The 13,895-nt window shown below is 39.7% G+C and overlaps 1 protein-coding gene across 2 annotated transcripts in view; it reads left to right on the top strand.

The window, feature by feature from the left end:
* The first annotated feature begins 970 nt into the window (after positions 1-970).
* The window catches only part of LOC111563101 (noelin-2-like), a 33,186-nt gene continuing 20,261 nt past the window's right edge, over positions 971-13,895 (top strand). Inside the window, exons 1-3 of one of the 2 annotated variants that reach the window (XM_035944334.2) lie at positions 971-1,270; positions 10,653-10,802; positions 13,148-13,303. In XM_035944334.2, coding sequence (XP_035800227.2) covers positions 1,211-1,270; positions 10,653-10,802; positions 13,148-13,303 — 366 coding nt within the window. In that variant the 5' untranslated portion in view covers positions 971-1,210. Of the gene's footprint in view, positions 1,271-4,686; positions 5,232-10,652; positions 10,803-13,147; positions 13,304-13,895 lie in introns of those variants that run through there. The other variant, XM_023262016.3, reaches the window with a different exon arrangement.

A 13,895-nucleotide genomic window follows, 5' to 3' on the forward strand; every position in this document is an offset into this window, starting at 1 on the left:
GCATCTATCTGCCACTGTATCTACCACAATTTGTTGGCAATCAGGCTTTTTACCACAGAATAAAAGTATCTTTTTTAGTATAATCATGTCATAAAGTCAGACAAGTATACAGTCAGGTATTGACCAGTTGTTATGGCTGATGATGTGTGTTACAGAAAAGAGAAACTGAACTGAAACAAATGAACCCTTTCACTTTGTGTCCCGACACAACATGACTCAGTCTAGTGAGCCAAGATTAGCCAAGTTGTCTTTGTGTTGTATGTTTTCCATTAAATGATTTGTTTTGTGATGTGTAAGGAATGAGTATTGAGTGATGACTCAGACCCATTCGCTTCTGTTTTGACTTGTTTGATTTATTTTTATTGTAGTTATCTATATTTAATTCAGACTGGGATGTCAACTTCAGTGCAGTTTTGGTAGCAGCTGAAAACACTGCATTTGTTCAGACTTTTGAAAAACAAAACAGAGTAGAAAAACAAATGTTTAGGCCTGCAGCCAGTTGTTACTCTCAAAAAACCTGCAAATGATTTTTTAAAAAAAGCACATTTAATTATAGTAAATCAATCGTTTGACGTGTAAAACTTTAAAAACATCCACTTGTTTTGTCCAGCCAAATTCAAACAACAGTGGATTTACCCTTACACTAGTAAAATAAAGCATTAAATTATAAAAATGTTGACTCTGGAGAAAGTTTGCTATTTTTGCATTAATAATAATTAGCAAAATCAATTGACCATTTTAGCACAAAAAAATGGTGCCAACCCTGTCGTTAAACTGCAGTTGAAAAGCTTAAATGTACTCTTTTGTCAAGTTTCTGAGTAGCCTGATGAGGGCAAAACTGTGACTAACACGTGCGCCCATATATCTATTAACTCACTGTATATTCATTCCCTCTATCCATGTAGCAAATAATCATCCTTTTCTCAACTCCTCCTTCCCTGCGCCTCCTCTGTAACCTTCTGCTAGACAGTTGTTGTCTCCAGTCAGCGCCTGAGTGGCTCCTCTCAGCATGCAGCCAACACCAGGACTGGGTTCTTCTTTCACAGCCAGAGGGGCTTCAGTCACTCCAGCCCAGGACTCCATAACCTCTGAGCTAGACAAGGGAGGTGTGCAGTCCCTGGCAACACCTGAGGTAGTTTTTCCTTCATGCCTGGTGTGAGTCAAGGCTGGGTCAAGCCTTTGGAGACCTGAGGGAGAGAAAAGGACAGTGATGGGTCCACCTGGAGCCCTTTGGGTGCTGCAGCTGCTGTTCACTGTCAGCTCATGTAAGGTAGGAAAACAGTGACCCCACCTCCAACTTTTGTTTTTTTTTTAATCTCTGTGTTGTGTGAACTTGGAGTGCGCCAGACAAGTTGAAATTATTGCAACTTTGCATCAGATTTTCATCATTAGTTTTTAACTGGATAGACTCTGTGCTGGACTTAAAAGCAGGGGAAATGTTTAGAGTTATAATACACTTATTGAAGTGGCTTGTAGCGTCCCTGTTTGACTCTTTCAATATCCGGAGTTAAAGCGTGCATTTGTTTGCATGGGAAATATATTAAAATCTCCTAAGGACATGCATGACTTGCTGAGAAATTTCACTGGCTTTCACCCCAGGTCTTTGTTGCATCCAAAGAAATGAAATGCCTCTTGGATCCACAGCATAAAACAGAATAGATAAATGCATTATTGGCTGCCAGAGGAGTTTAGAGTCTTCACAGTTGTCCTTCCAGTTACTACTAAAATCCCAATATTATAGATTTATTTTACTGAGTTTTGTACTCGCTAACATCTTTCTCCTTTATTGTGATTTTATTGTACATTCTTTTGGCTCGTTGTTTAGTCAGGTTACTTTCAGTTTCAATCTTTTTCTTGTCTTTCCTTCTATGATGTCTTTAGCTACTTTAATATTGCTCTTTGAAAAACATATGTTTTCCTCAAACAGCAGAGAAGGAGCTACCTGAATCAGTGACCATGAATACCCTGAAGCTGTTTCACACTGCTCAGTTGTCATGTTGGCTCTGTTGTACCTCTCCATCTCTGGATGGCTGCGTTGCCCCGAAGTGCTGCTGATTGAAATATTCATGTTGGTTCAGTGTATTTGCTGAAGGGCATTTTATGTATAATCTATGTGTATCCCACAGGCTCTTTACTGAGACAAGAAAGAAAGAGCATGTTACTGCCGATGAGAACAAAGGCCTGATGAAATATTTATTGCTGATTAGTTAAATTGTCTACACATAATTGCTCCAGGTGTGAAACACTGAGGAGCCATGTTCTGTTTTGTGGTAAAGACCATTTAGGGCATTTAGAAACCTTTCACACATACTGTTGTGTGCAACTTCTGTTTGGCAAGTTGGATACCATTTTCTGACAGCTAATAACATAGTAAACATTGTTTTATTAGTGCATATATATGTGAAGATTTTCCTAACTTTATTAGAAAGTATTCTAAACATCACTCGGAACTGACAAATTCTGGATGTCTACTGTAGAAAATAACGCATTTCTTGTTTGATCTCCCAGAGACCTCAGCTGTAGGTTAAATTTAGTAGTTTTTATCCTCCACTCGGTTTCCCCGGCTCAGAATGGGTCTTTGGAGGTGGCTACAAATTAAAGAAAGCATGATCGGCTTATGTGCAGTGAAGGCAAAAAGCCCATGTTACCTTGTTTGCTAAAAATCTCTGCCTTTTCCTAATATTTCTGACCATTTGATAAATGGAAATGTTCATTATGTTTGAGTAAATGGAACCCCAATTAACAAAACTGGTAAAATCTCAGCTCTTCTCATTTTGTTGCTGGTGATTTTCCTTTGATGTTCGCTAAACCAAAAATTCCTCTCTGTAGTTGAGATCGGTGCTGATAATCCATTTTATACCAATATTGAGTAAAGGGACTAAATAGTTACATACATAGATATACACTGTCTTCTCAGTGGATTATATTTTGGTAAACAAAACAAATATGCCAATATAGGCAATAATATTTTTTTTGGTAGTTCTATGCTCATTTCCATATGTGCACCTGGCACTAAAACCTCTTCTGCACTACTCCGCATATTAGGGTTTAATTATGTTGCAATTAAAGAAAAAATATGTTAAAAAGAGTTCAAAGCAGGGAAAAATGATAGATTTGACAGTTATTCCAGTGACGACACTGTACCTTCACTGGTGTTGATTGACTAGATTTTCTTTTCTTAGGGACAACTAACAATTTATTGTAAATTATTGAACCGGTTCTGTATATCATTTAGTCATCTGGTTCATATCAGGATTTCTTCGAGGTCAGCTTGATGTGATCAATTGTTTTGTCCAACCACCACTGAAAACCCCAATGTAAGATATTCAGTTTAATATCACATGATACGAGAACACAACAAATCCTCACAACTGAGAGGCTTAAATCAGGGAGTGGTTTCTGTTTTTAGAAGAAAATTTCGTTTTTGAATCGTAATTAAATATTTCAGTAGTCAGGGATTAATCGACTAAATGCTTATGTGGTAACATTTCAGTTACCAGAAATAACTAAATTAAGTGTACTGAAAGACAAGTTGTGGATGGAGGGGAAACAGCTTTGTGTTCTTGGAAAATAGATATTTACAGACTCTTTGTGAATTTCTTAGTGTCCTTCAGTTATAACCCCAAATTAAGGGAAGCAACTCGGAGGAGTCAAACAAACCTGTAAGTTGCAAAATGTGTTTTTATTGCGGTGAATGCACAATCAGCACTGTGTGATGGCTGATAACAATGCTGCTGCTGCTGCTGGCTGTTAGGTAGAAGAGACAGTGTGGCTGGAGCTTTAAAAGGGCTTTTAGAGTCCAACTGGTGCCACAAACAGAAGAGAATGGAAGGAGGAGCTCAAAAGACACACATTTAAGCATATAGTATTTTTAATGTGGCAGTTAGATAAATTGTGAAACATGCCTTTCCTGGTGTAAACAGAGTGAAGCATGTTGCTTTTTAAGACTATCAATACACCGTATATACTGCATGCAGTGAGTATGCTGTAGTTAATGAGTCACATTTGTGCTCTGTACCAGATTTATCAGATAGCTCTTTCTAAACTACAGGTAGACACAAACAAATTACAGACATGGAGTTTTTTGCTTCCATGGAAACGCTACAGACAGAAATCACACAAAGCATCTCCTGCACAACTTGTACTTGCTCTGAAGTTTTAATCAAATCTAGTGTGTATCAGCTTGCATATTGAGTTGGGAGTTGGCAGGGGTCCCTGGTCACATGATGGCAGTGTTGCACCAATTTGTGATGCATATGAAGCACATACACACAGAAAGATAAGGGGACAGGTCAATCTAGAGCATTGTGCATTCATGTAGGCGTGTGTATTTAATCAATATAAAGGAAAAGGGGGATAATGGACAGAAAGGACAAGAAATGGATGTGTTGACTGCAATCAAGATGAAAGGGGGAAACTAAAGCTCAGGAAAATAAGAGGACCATGAATATAGAAAGAGATTTTAAGAAGAAGTGAGAAAAGAGGATAAATGTTGAATGAATGAAATTTTGTTATCTTGCTTTATATTTCACGTGGTGCGCTCGTTCATTTCACAAATATTGTTCAATGGGAGATTTGGCTGCTTGGATGAAGAAGTTGAGAGAGAGATGGAGGAGAGATGGAGGAGAGTGTCTGAGGGAGGGTGGAGGGAGGGAGAGGCAGAGAGTTCGTGGATAAATGAGCGAGCAGCGCTGGCTCTGCCACAACGCCTCACTGCCAGACAAAGGAAGGAGTCCAGGAAACACACACACACACACACACACACACACACACATAGTTCAAAGCAGCCGCGTCCAGGAGCATCTCCTGCAGCCTGAGCCGAGCGCTGGATGTTCGGACCTGATGTGTCTTCACATGGAGGCATCTGGAGTGCTTTGTGTGCCAGGATTAATTTACTAACCTGTGGCAGCGTCGGAGCAGAGACTTCAGCAGTGGGAAAATCTCCGCTGTGCTTTTTCAAAAGCAAACACTCTGCGGTTAGTGGTTGTGTAGCTGCTGCTTTTAGAATGACTGCTGTCAACAGTTTGGACTGTGTGTGAGAGCCAGCCAGAGTTTCAGTTTGTGTGCGTGGATGTGTGTGTGTCAGGATGAGTGTTCCCATGTTGAAGATTGGCGCGGTGCTCAGCACGATGGCTATGGTAACTAACTGGATGTCCCAGACCCTGCCGTCGCTGGTCGGACTCAATGGAACCATCATCTCCTCTGAGGGCACACATGAGAGGATTGTCAGTGTATGTATTCTGCACATACACACTATACACACACACAAACACACACACACACACACACACGCTATACAATGGGGAAAAAATGTTCTGGAGAATCTTTGCCACCAGATGTTCATCTTCTAAATTCTTTAAGATTTGCAGGAGTCCATGATTTAGCAGAAAATATTTTTGTCTAACTGCTTCTTGAGTTGTTTTGTGATCTTCAGTGTAGCATCACATACTTCTGTCTGCTGTTCTGACCACATCGACAGCCACACTCAGTACATATAATTACATAAGCTGTCTAATGTGACATGTTTATTTTTGATAAGACAAACTAAAAAATAAATAAAATCCTTTGAAGAAAAAAACAACAACAAATACCTAGCCTTACAGGGAAAACGAGTCAAATTCTGATATTTGATGTGTTCACTGGTGCAGAAAATACATCAAAGAACATGCTCAGAAGAACAGATTCAAAGAAAACAGCACAGCAGGTTACAAATGTGCAGAATAAATAGCACAAATAAATAAATAACCTTTTCTGTAATGAGTCATAAAGAACACATGTACAGTATGCACCCACTGCCACAAACACACACACACACACACACACACACACACACACACACACCAGTAATAGGATTGCTCTGTCTCAGACTTGCTGGGGTGATATTTCTCCTGGGGAAGGCTGACTCACCCATGGGACAGCCAGTGATTTGTTGCCCTAGCAACACCCTGGCAACCCCAGACATGTACATGCTGGACCACTGCACACACAGACATTTAACCCTGGATTTATCCCCCATATGCATTCCAGTGTGAGTGTGTGCGGCACGTATTCGTGCGGACTTGGACTTGGATTTAGCTTTCTGGCTCACGAGGAGCCTCACATCTGCTATGTGGTGGTACTTTGCAAGTTCAGCAAAGTGCACACGTTCTCATGCAAGTAGACGCCCACACACTGCCGCACACACACAAACACACACAAGAAGTGACTGAGAACAGATGGAGATGTTAGAGGGGCAGTGATGCCATTTGATAAGGTGGTAGTGAGTTTATAAACAGACAAGCTTTGAAATCTGCTCTTCTGTTCCTGTAAAGCAGTTTCTGACGTATTCCCTCAACTGTATCAGATCATCCCTTCCTCAGCGCCACCTGTCATGTTACAGATGTTCAGATGTGTGCAAGTATTTATTAGAAATGCATTGATGTTGTTGAAATACTGATTTTTCACACAAAATAATCGCTGCTTTGATCAACTTCATAGTGGCAGACCCAGCATTAATTTGAGCTGTTTTAGCCATTTATCCGTTGCTTTTACCCGTTTCAGCTCCATATTTTTAAGTTTAGGTAATTCTAACCATTTATTGATTACCTTAAGCCATTATTTCAAACATTAATTTATTTATTTTGTCTGTTTTAACCATTAATGTGCTTATTCTTTATTAATTCAGTTTAACTACATGAACCATTTATCAGCTTCTCAGCTCACTTGCTAACTAGTTTTCAAACACCATGCATAAAATTAGAAAATAGGGCTATTATTGATGTAAAATTCATGCAAGTGAGTGATTAATCATGAATTCAGTTTAACAAAGAGGGAGGCATGCCCACTCTTCTTGTCATCACCACTTCAGCGTGGTGATGCTATTTCTTAAACTTTACTCACTTGAGCTCCAAATAGAGAAAAAAACTTTCATGATGCCAACTGCTGTGAAAAGAAGCAGAAGAGCAAAACTAACCCTCCATGGTACTGAAAGCAGGCAGCGGAGGCTTTTCATCTTTTTTTTGTTATGATTAATATTGTTTTTGATAGAAATAATAGGAAAAAAGCGCTTTATAAATGATGTATCTGTTGTCTGACTGTGAAATAGTCGTGGTGCTGGTGTACTTTGCATACTGTCAATATGTAATTTCTTTTAATCAAATGACTTCTGGCTCCTCTACAGTGTATACCTTTAAACCACAGCAGTACCACCTGGAGTGTTTGCACCTCTGGTTCACTGAGCTACATGACAACGGATAGATTTTTGAGTGAAATAAGCCGTTAGACACATTTTATTGTGTGCTGTACTGCTCTCTCTACTGCTTCCTACCAACAGTGTATTAACTGCAGAAATTTAGCCCCGTTCGCTCTCTTCTCTCTCTATTTGCACTGATCACTATCAGTTGAGCTGCCTGTGTAGATTTTTATCATTTTTCCCCTGTGTGAAATGAGCCCTAAGGTGCCATATGTCCTCCTCTGTTTAATTACATCGAACACAAGGCGCATCCGATGCTTATATTCTCATCCCATTCACGTCTTCCTGTCTTTTAAAGCCCACCTTCCCTGATCAGCTTCATTGTAAATGGGACTTCAAGGTTACCACACCAAACCCAGCTGATTGATTTATCAGATGTTTCCCTCCAGGCCTCCCCCTCTCCTCTCCCTCATGTTCCCTCTCATGCATCTATCCTCCCAGCTTTCTCCTCTGTCATTATTCATTTTCAGGGTTTGTAGGGCAGCTTCTCTGCCAGATTACTGTGACAGGCTGGCGAGTGTCATATTGGGCTCAGCCATTCCTTTACATTGTTCGAAAATGTTAACAGTAAGTAGGTCAGACTGAAGACCTGGTTAAATCTGCCTCTAATGAGCTCATGACTTCACGTGTTCTCTTATGTGATGTGTTGTGACTTGGTCTAAACGTTCAGACCTCAGGGAACAATTGCTGTCTCCTCAGCACGACTGAATGAGGACCCAAATGAACCCAAAATTTAAAAAAGGAAACGTGTTATGACTTACTTGGATGTTTTTTTTTGAAGTTTCAAAAATTGCCTGCATCTTGCTTTCTGCTGCAGCCTTGCAAATGACCTCAGCAAATGCTGGCTGTATTTGTGCTTTTCTTTACGATACAAAAGAACATGTTTTTTTTTTTTAATGGAAATAGATAATGGCCTTCAAAAACTTAAGTCTTTCAGCATGAATACTTAATAATAAAATGAAACACCACAATACGTACAGCAGCGGTGCCAGCGTTTGAATACCATTGAACTATTTATTCTTGAAAACTAACTATCTTAACTTAGGCTGTGAATTCCTCTTTTCAAAATCTGAAGGGTAATTTTCAGTGGTACACATTCAGAAGCCCATATTAGGATCATATGGCACTGATAAGGCAAATGTATTAGTCAGTTGTGGCCTATTTACACATTCAGCAGACATGGTGCAACATTTACATTCATTTGCAGTTTTCTCCTGGCCACCTAATAAATGCAATGTCTAATATTCACTCTCATTACGCTCTATTTTTAGCCTTAATTAACTTCTGAGAGACACATCTGACTCTTTAGCTGCTGAAAGCCTCATTTCTGCATTTTTTTTATGCCACTTGTGTTTTTAATGCAAAAACAACACTGAGAGTGAATTGAAATGGTACAGTTATATGCATGAAGGCACTATAACAAGTTAAAGACAACAAAATGCTCTGTAGAACTGAGAGGAACAAGTCATGCTTGTAAATGTGTCACTACTAAAATGGGAAATAAGTGACCCAAGACAGATTATAATGTCTAGAAGTTGTTGTTTTAAAATTCAAAAATTCTGATTCACATCTGTAATTCTAAGAGGGATTTACCAGAGGAATCAAAATACATACATTTTGATGTGTAATTTTCCAGCTGAAGTATTCCAATGCTGTAAATGAGTTGCACAATATGACAGCATCATACAATAATGATGGAACTGAACAGTTTTACTTCCCAAGCTAGTTTCTCTATAAATTATCACAAAGGAGGAAAGAAATATCGCACTAAACTAAAGACATTGGCTCAAAAATTATGTTAATGTTATGGTTTATAGAAATCCGGCTGTTTGTGAAAGCACATGTGGATGAAATGTGAATTTAATATCTGAATGAAATGGTAGCAGCAAGAGTAGAAGCCTTGCTTTGCATTAGCATGGGCTGTAGGAAGGGGAGAAATCATCTTTTGTGCAGATTTGTGGGAGCTGTGGGGAGTCTGTGACTTTTTGCCAGAGAGAACAGCAGTTCCGTCTGTGGAGGCAGAGGGTGGAAACTCTCCAGTCATGCTGCTAGCTTTCCTGGACACAGACAAGTGTGGAGATGTCACAGCTGATTTTAGAATGTCCAGTTTAGACACGGATGTCTCTGATGCAGTCAAGTAAGAGCAGACACTCTCCTTTTTACAAACAAATCGCGATACGTGTCCAGTTTAAACCTTCTGAGATCTCTGCAGAGATATAGAGAAAATTAGACAAAAGCTTTTAAGGAGGAAAATATTTGTTCACTCTGGTGATTAAAGCCTGACCTGAATAATATGCTGAGGGAAAGTGTGCAGTGTGAAAAATATAAAATACAGCATCTAATTATGTAACAGTGGCTACATATTAAAAGCTTGCAAGTGTTTCTGCCTTAATGTTAGTGTAATGTAGTTTAATGTTATCTCTCTTTAATGCTACCATGATATCAAAGTATGTGCCTTTTAAAATGATTGCTGCACATGTCTTTTCTGTTCTGTATCTTCTTTTATCTTGCATCTTTTATCACATCTGTGTATGGGAGGCATATGCAGACTTAAGTGAAGCAATTCCTGAAGGATTCAGAGCAAAATAATTCATAACACTCTGCCAGTGTTCATGAAGGTTGTAGTGTTTGCATTATACAAGCCCATATGATGAATATATGATATCTGAGTGTTTTTTATTTAGCCAGTCCATAACAGCAGGGAAATGGGTCATATAGAGTTCACAGAGTCAAACAACGTTTGATTTTTTTTAGAAGTAGAGTGGATAAAATTAGTATTTTGAAAACAGTTTCTATGGAAATTATGACCCTGGCAATATTATGAATATAAGTTATATTTTAAATGTCTTCAATGTCCTGTTCAGTGTGGCTGCAGGTAACATTATTTCTCAATCTGGCAATCTATTGATTATTTTCTCATGTAGTCGGTTGTCCATCATAATGTTTGTCTGACACACAGCCCAACACATTATGAGGTTTAATTTAAAGTTACTTTAATACTTGAGTGGTGAATTACCAGCAGGTGCTTTGTCTGTTTTGTTTGGTTGGTTTTGTTTTCTGCATCCAGCAGTCTCTGTTGCTAAGAATTTTAAAAGCTGGATCAACAGGATTGATCATTTTTAATAATTTGTTGACATACAATTTAGTTTCCTATAATATGCTCTAAGAAAATGCTTAAATGCTATTCAACCAAAATTTAATTTAAAATTAAAATTGGGCACAACGGTATAAGCTAAAATACACTTATGTATTTATGTATTTCAAACTAAACAGAAATGTCAGGGATGTCCTCAAAAGTATGAGGTGAAATCACAACACATAATTCTATTTTGTGCTTTGTGGTGTTTGCCTTCTGTTAATTGTACGACTAACATGTCATTCCTGCAGTGACTCTATTAACCCAGAGCCTGTTTGTGTGCAGGGTTTGTACCCGGGCTCAGAGGAAGGCTGGCAGGTGTACAGCACAGCCTCAGATCCTGACGGCAGGTGTGTTTGCACGGTGGTCGCTCCGGCACGAAACCTCTGCAAACGAGACCCTCGGAGTCGACAGCTACGTCTGCTGACTGAACAGGTGTGTGTGTGTGTGTGTGTGTGTGTGTGTGTGTGTGTGTGTGTGTGTGTGTGTGTGTGTGTGTGTGTGTGTGTGTGTGTGTGTGAGTGTGAGTGTTTGACTGTTGAGTGCATCCACGCATGTTTCAGTGGTCAGCATTGCGATGCAGCACAGGGGAGTGGCAGCGTCCTGGAATGAAATATTCACCGGACTGTCTTTTTGTTTTGACACTTGCAGAAACACACATGAACAGACGCACATGCACACAGACACACACACACACACACACATAGGTCTCACTGACAGATGTATCCCTGATACATCAGTAGCTGAATCCTCAGCAGACTTTCAGTCATTCAACATGCCAAGAGAGTTTAAACTCAAAAGAAAGGCTGACAGATAGCCGGGAAAGCAACACTTTGTTCTGTACAGAAGGTGAGGTTCTGTATATGGTTATTTGTATGCTTGTCTCTGTTCATATATGTGAGTGCATATGTGTGTATTTATGTGAGCATATGCATATTCTCTCAATTTATGTGCATCCTGAGAGAGGAGTAACAGTGATTTGTGACAGAAATTGATGAATTATTGAACACCATCAGGCCAGCAAACATTCTCAAAGCATGCACTACTGTAAGCCTCACACATCAAGATGTATACAGGCTGCATTCTCACCAAAGCACGAGCAAAGCGCAGCACACCGACGTGAACATCACAAGGATTATAAGTCCTTATGCCATTCACTGCCAGTGTTATATCCTTCACACAAAACAAGCGAGATATGAAGATAGGTAGATGAACGCTATCAGAAATACCTTCTTCTCCCCTCTCCTCACTCTGCTCCTGTTGGGAGGCTTTTGTATTTATGAATCTTAATTAGCTCAGCGTGTCTCTGGAAGTGACACCTCGATCCTGCTGTGAGTGTGAATGTGTGTGTGTGTGTTTGTGTATTGTGCTCACATCTTTCTGCTTCTCTCTGGCCTCCGCAGCATGTGTTATAGTAGAAAATATGTGGGTGGATTTGTTTGTTTGTTTGTTTGCATATCACTGCTCAATATCTGCATAATTTTTATATTTTTTTACACACTTGTCTTTTTTCCATTCAATATCAAAACAGATTTGAAGAGTGTGGTAGCATCTCATGATGGCTAATGAGAAGAGGCATGGGAGTGCTTGCTTCTTTAAAACACGACACACTGTAGGTGCAAAACTCATGTTTAAACAGATCTAATGAGATACTCCTTCAAAGAGAAAGATGATCTGTGTGTTTTTACATCATGTTGTGTCGTAGGAATAGTAAATCCGAAACACAACCATTTTACTTTTGTCACGCCCCTTTTATCTGGCAACTTTCAATTCAGCAGTGTCAGGTATTTCTGCCGTCTCCATGTTAAAACTGAGCAGAAAGGAATTTTGTCAGTGGTGCACACAGCTTTACAAAATTGCATTTAAAAAATTCAGTGGCAGTGCGTCTCTCCTGAATCAGTGTCTCCCCTATTTTGGATCATCCACAGTCCTCACCTTAAATTTGAACTACACTCTGCTAGAAAAATACCCAACAAAAGCACACTGTGTTCCTTATATAGATAGATAGATGTGTTTCATATATATGTGTGTGTGTGTGTGTGTGTGTGTGTGTGTGTGTATTCATGGGCGGTGATGTGCGTCGCCTTAAAGCTGGATTGTTACGGATTGATGTGTTGTGAGAACTTAAGTCTTCCTTCAATCTCATGTAGCCCCATCATCCATAAACTAAACATCGGAATGTTAGCATGTTGTTAGCAGTTAGCTCAAAGCATCATTGTGCCAGTGTACAAAGATGCTAATTGCAGCCTCACAGAGCTGCTAGTATGACTGCAGATTGCTAATCTTTTTGAATAACAACAAGACGATATATAGCTACTACAGAATCTTCAAATAACTAATTCACACTGTACTTTTGGATGCACACACTCTTAAACATGTTGGAATTTATTTTATGCAAGTATTTCTGGTGAGACACAACATTTCTAAATGCCATTCCTCAATGCCCCAATTAGCACAATTTCAATTTTATTATTATCACCGCTGTGCTGGGGTGGAGGCAGCAGTCTCACTGAAGAGTATTTACTGGGTTAATAAAGCCAAATATATCTACAAGGCCAGACACCCACAAGAGGCGATAAAATGAACTAGCCCTTTAAGAATAACATCATACCACTACACAGCCATGTTCGTGAGCAAGCAACAGGTGTACGGAAACAGATAACAGGTGCCAGTAATCAGACAGCAGCCAAAACCAATCATAAGCATTTCTAACAACAGGGGTCACTACCAATAATCATCACTCATTATATCCACCATGTATGTGTTTGTGTGTGTGTCAGGTTCAGAATGTGAGCCAGTCCATGGAGGTGGTCGACCTGCGGACATCCAGAGACCTGCAGTATGTCCGGGACTCTGAGCCACTACTGAGAGGAGTGGACGGACGTTTACACACTTATGTGGCCAATCCCCGCACTCTGACAGCTAAAGGCCTGCAGGTACACACAGACACACACACACAGACACACACACACACACACACACACACACACACACACACACACACACACACACACACACACACACACACACACACACACACACAGTGTAAGACGGTCGCTGCAGGGAACATATAACCTTTGGTGTGAAAACATTGATTTCACGCATGCCAAGCTGAAGTTTCCTGCCTGCGCTCAGACACGTGAGCCTCTTTCATCAAGGGGACAAAATTTGTCTTGAAGCTGTCAATTTTCTGGCTTCATGTCCACTGTTTAAAAGTGTCACACAGCCTTGTTCTGAAGGTGCCAGCAAAACTGCAGCATCACTGCACACATTAAGGCTTCAAGCTGTCAGAAAAAATCCATCTGGAGAGACTCTATAATTTTAATATTAATGGCCAAAGATTTACATAATATTGACACAGAGAGGCACAAGACATTTACAATATGAATTTCTTTTCAGTTGGTTTGTTGGTGCTTTAAATTTTCAGGAGTGCTAAGTATTGCCTTTTATTGAAGGAAATCTAATTTCACTTCTTAAATAAAGAGTTCTAATCTCATCAGGCTCGTTGTTTTCTGCCATGATGCTACT

The sequence above is a fragment of the Amphiprion ocellaris genome, chromosome 4 (assembly GCF_022539595.1).
Source record: "Amphiprion ocellaris isolate individual 3 ecotype Okinawa chromosome 4, ASM2253959v1, whole genome shotgun sequence".
NCBI classification, from domain to species: domain Eukaryota; kingdom Metazoa; phylum Chordata; class Actinopteri; family Pomacentridae; genus Amphiprion; species Amphiprion ocellaris.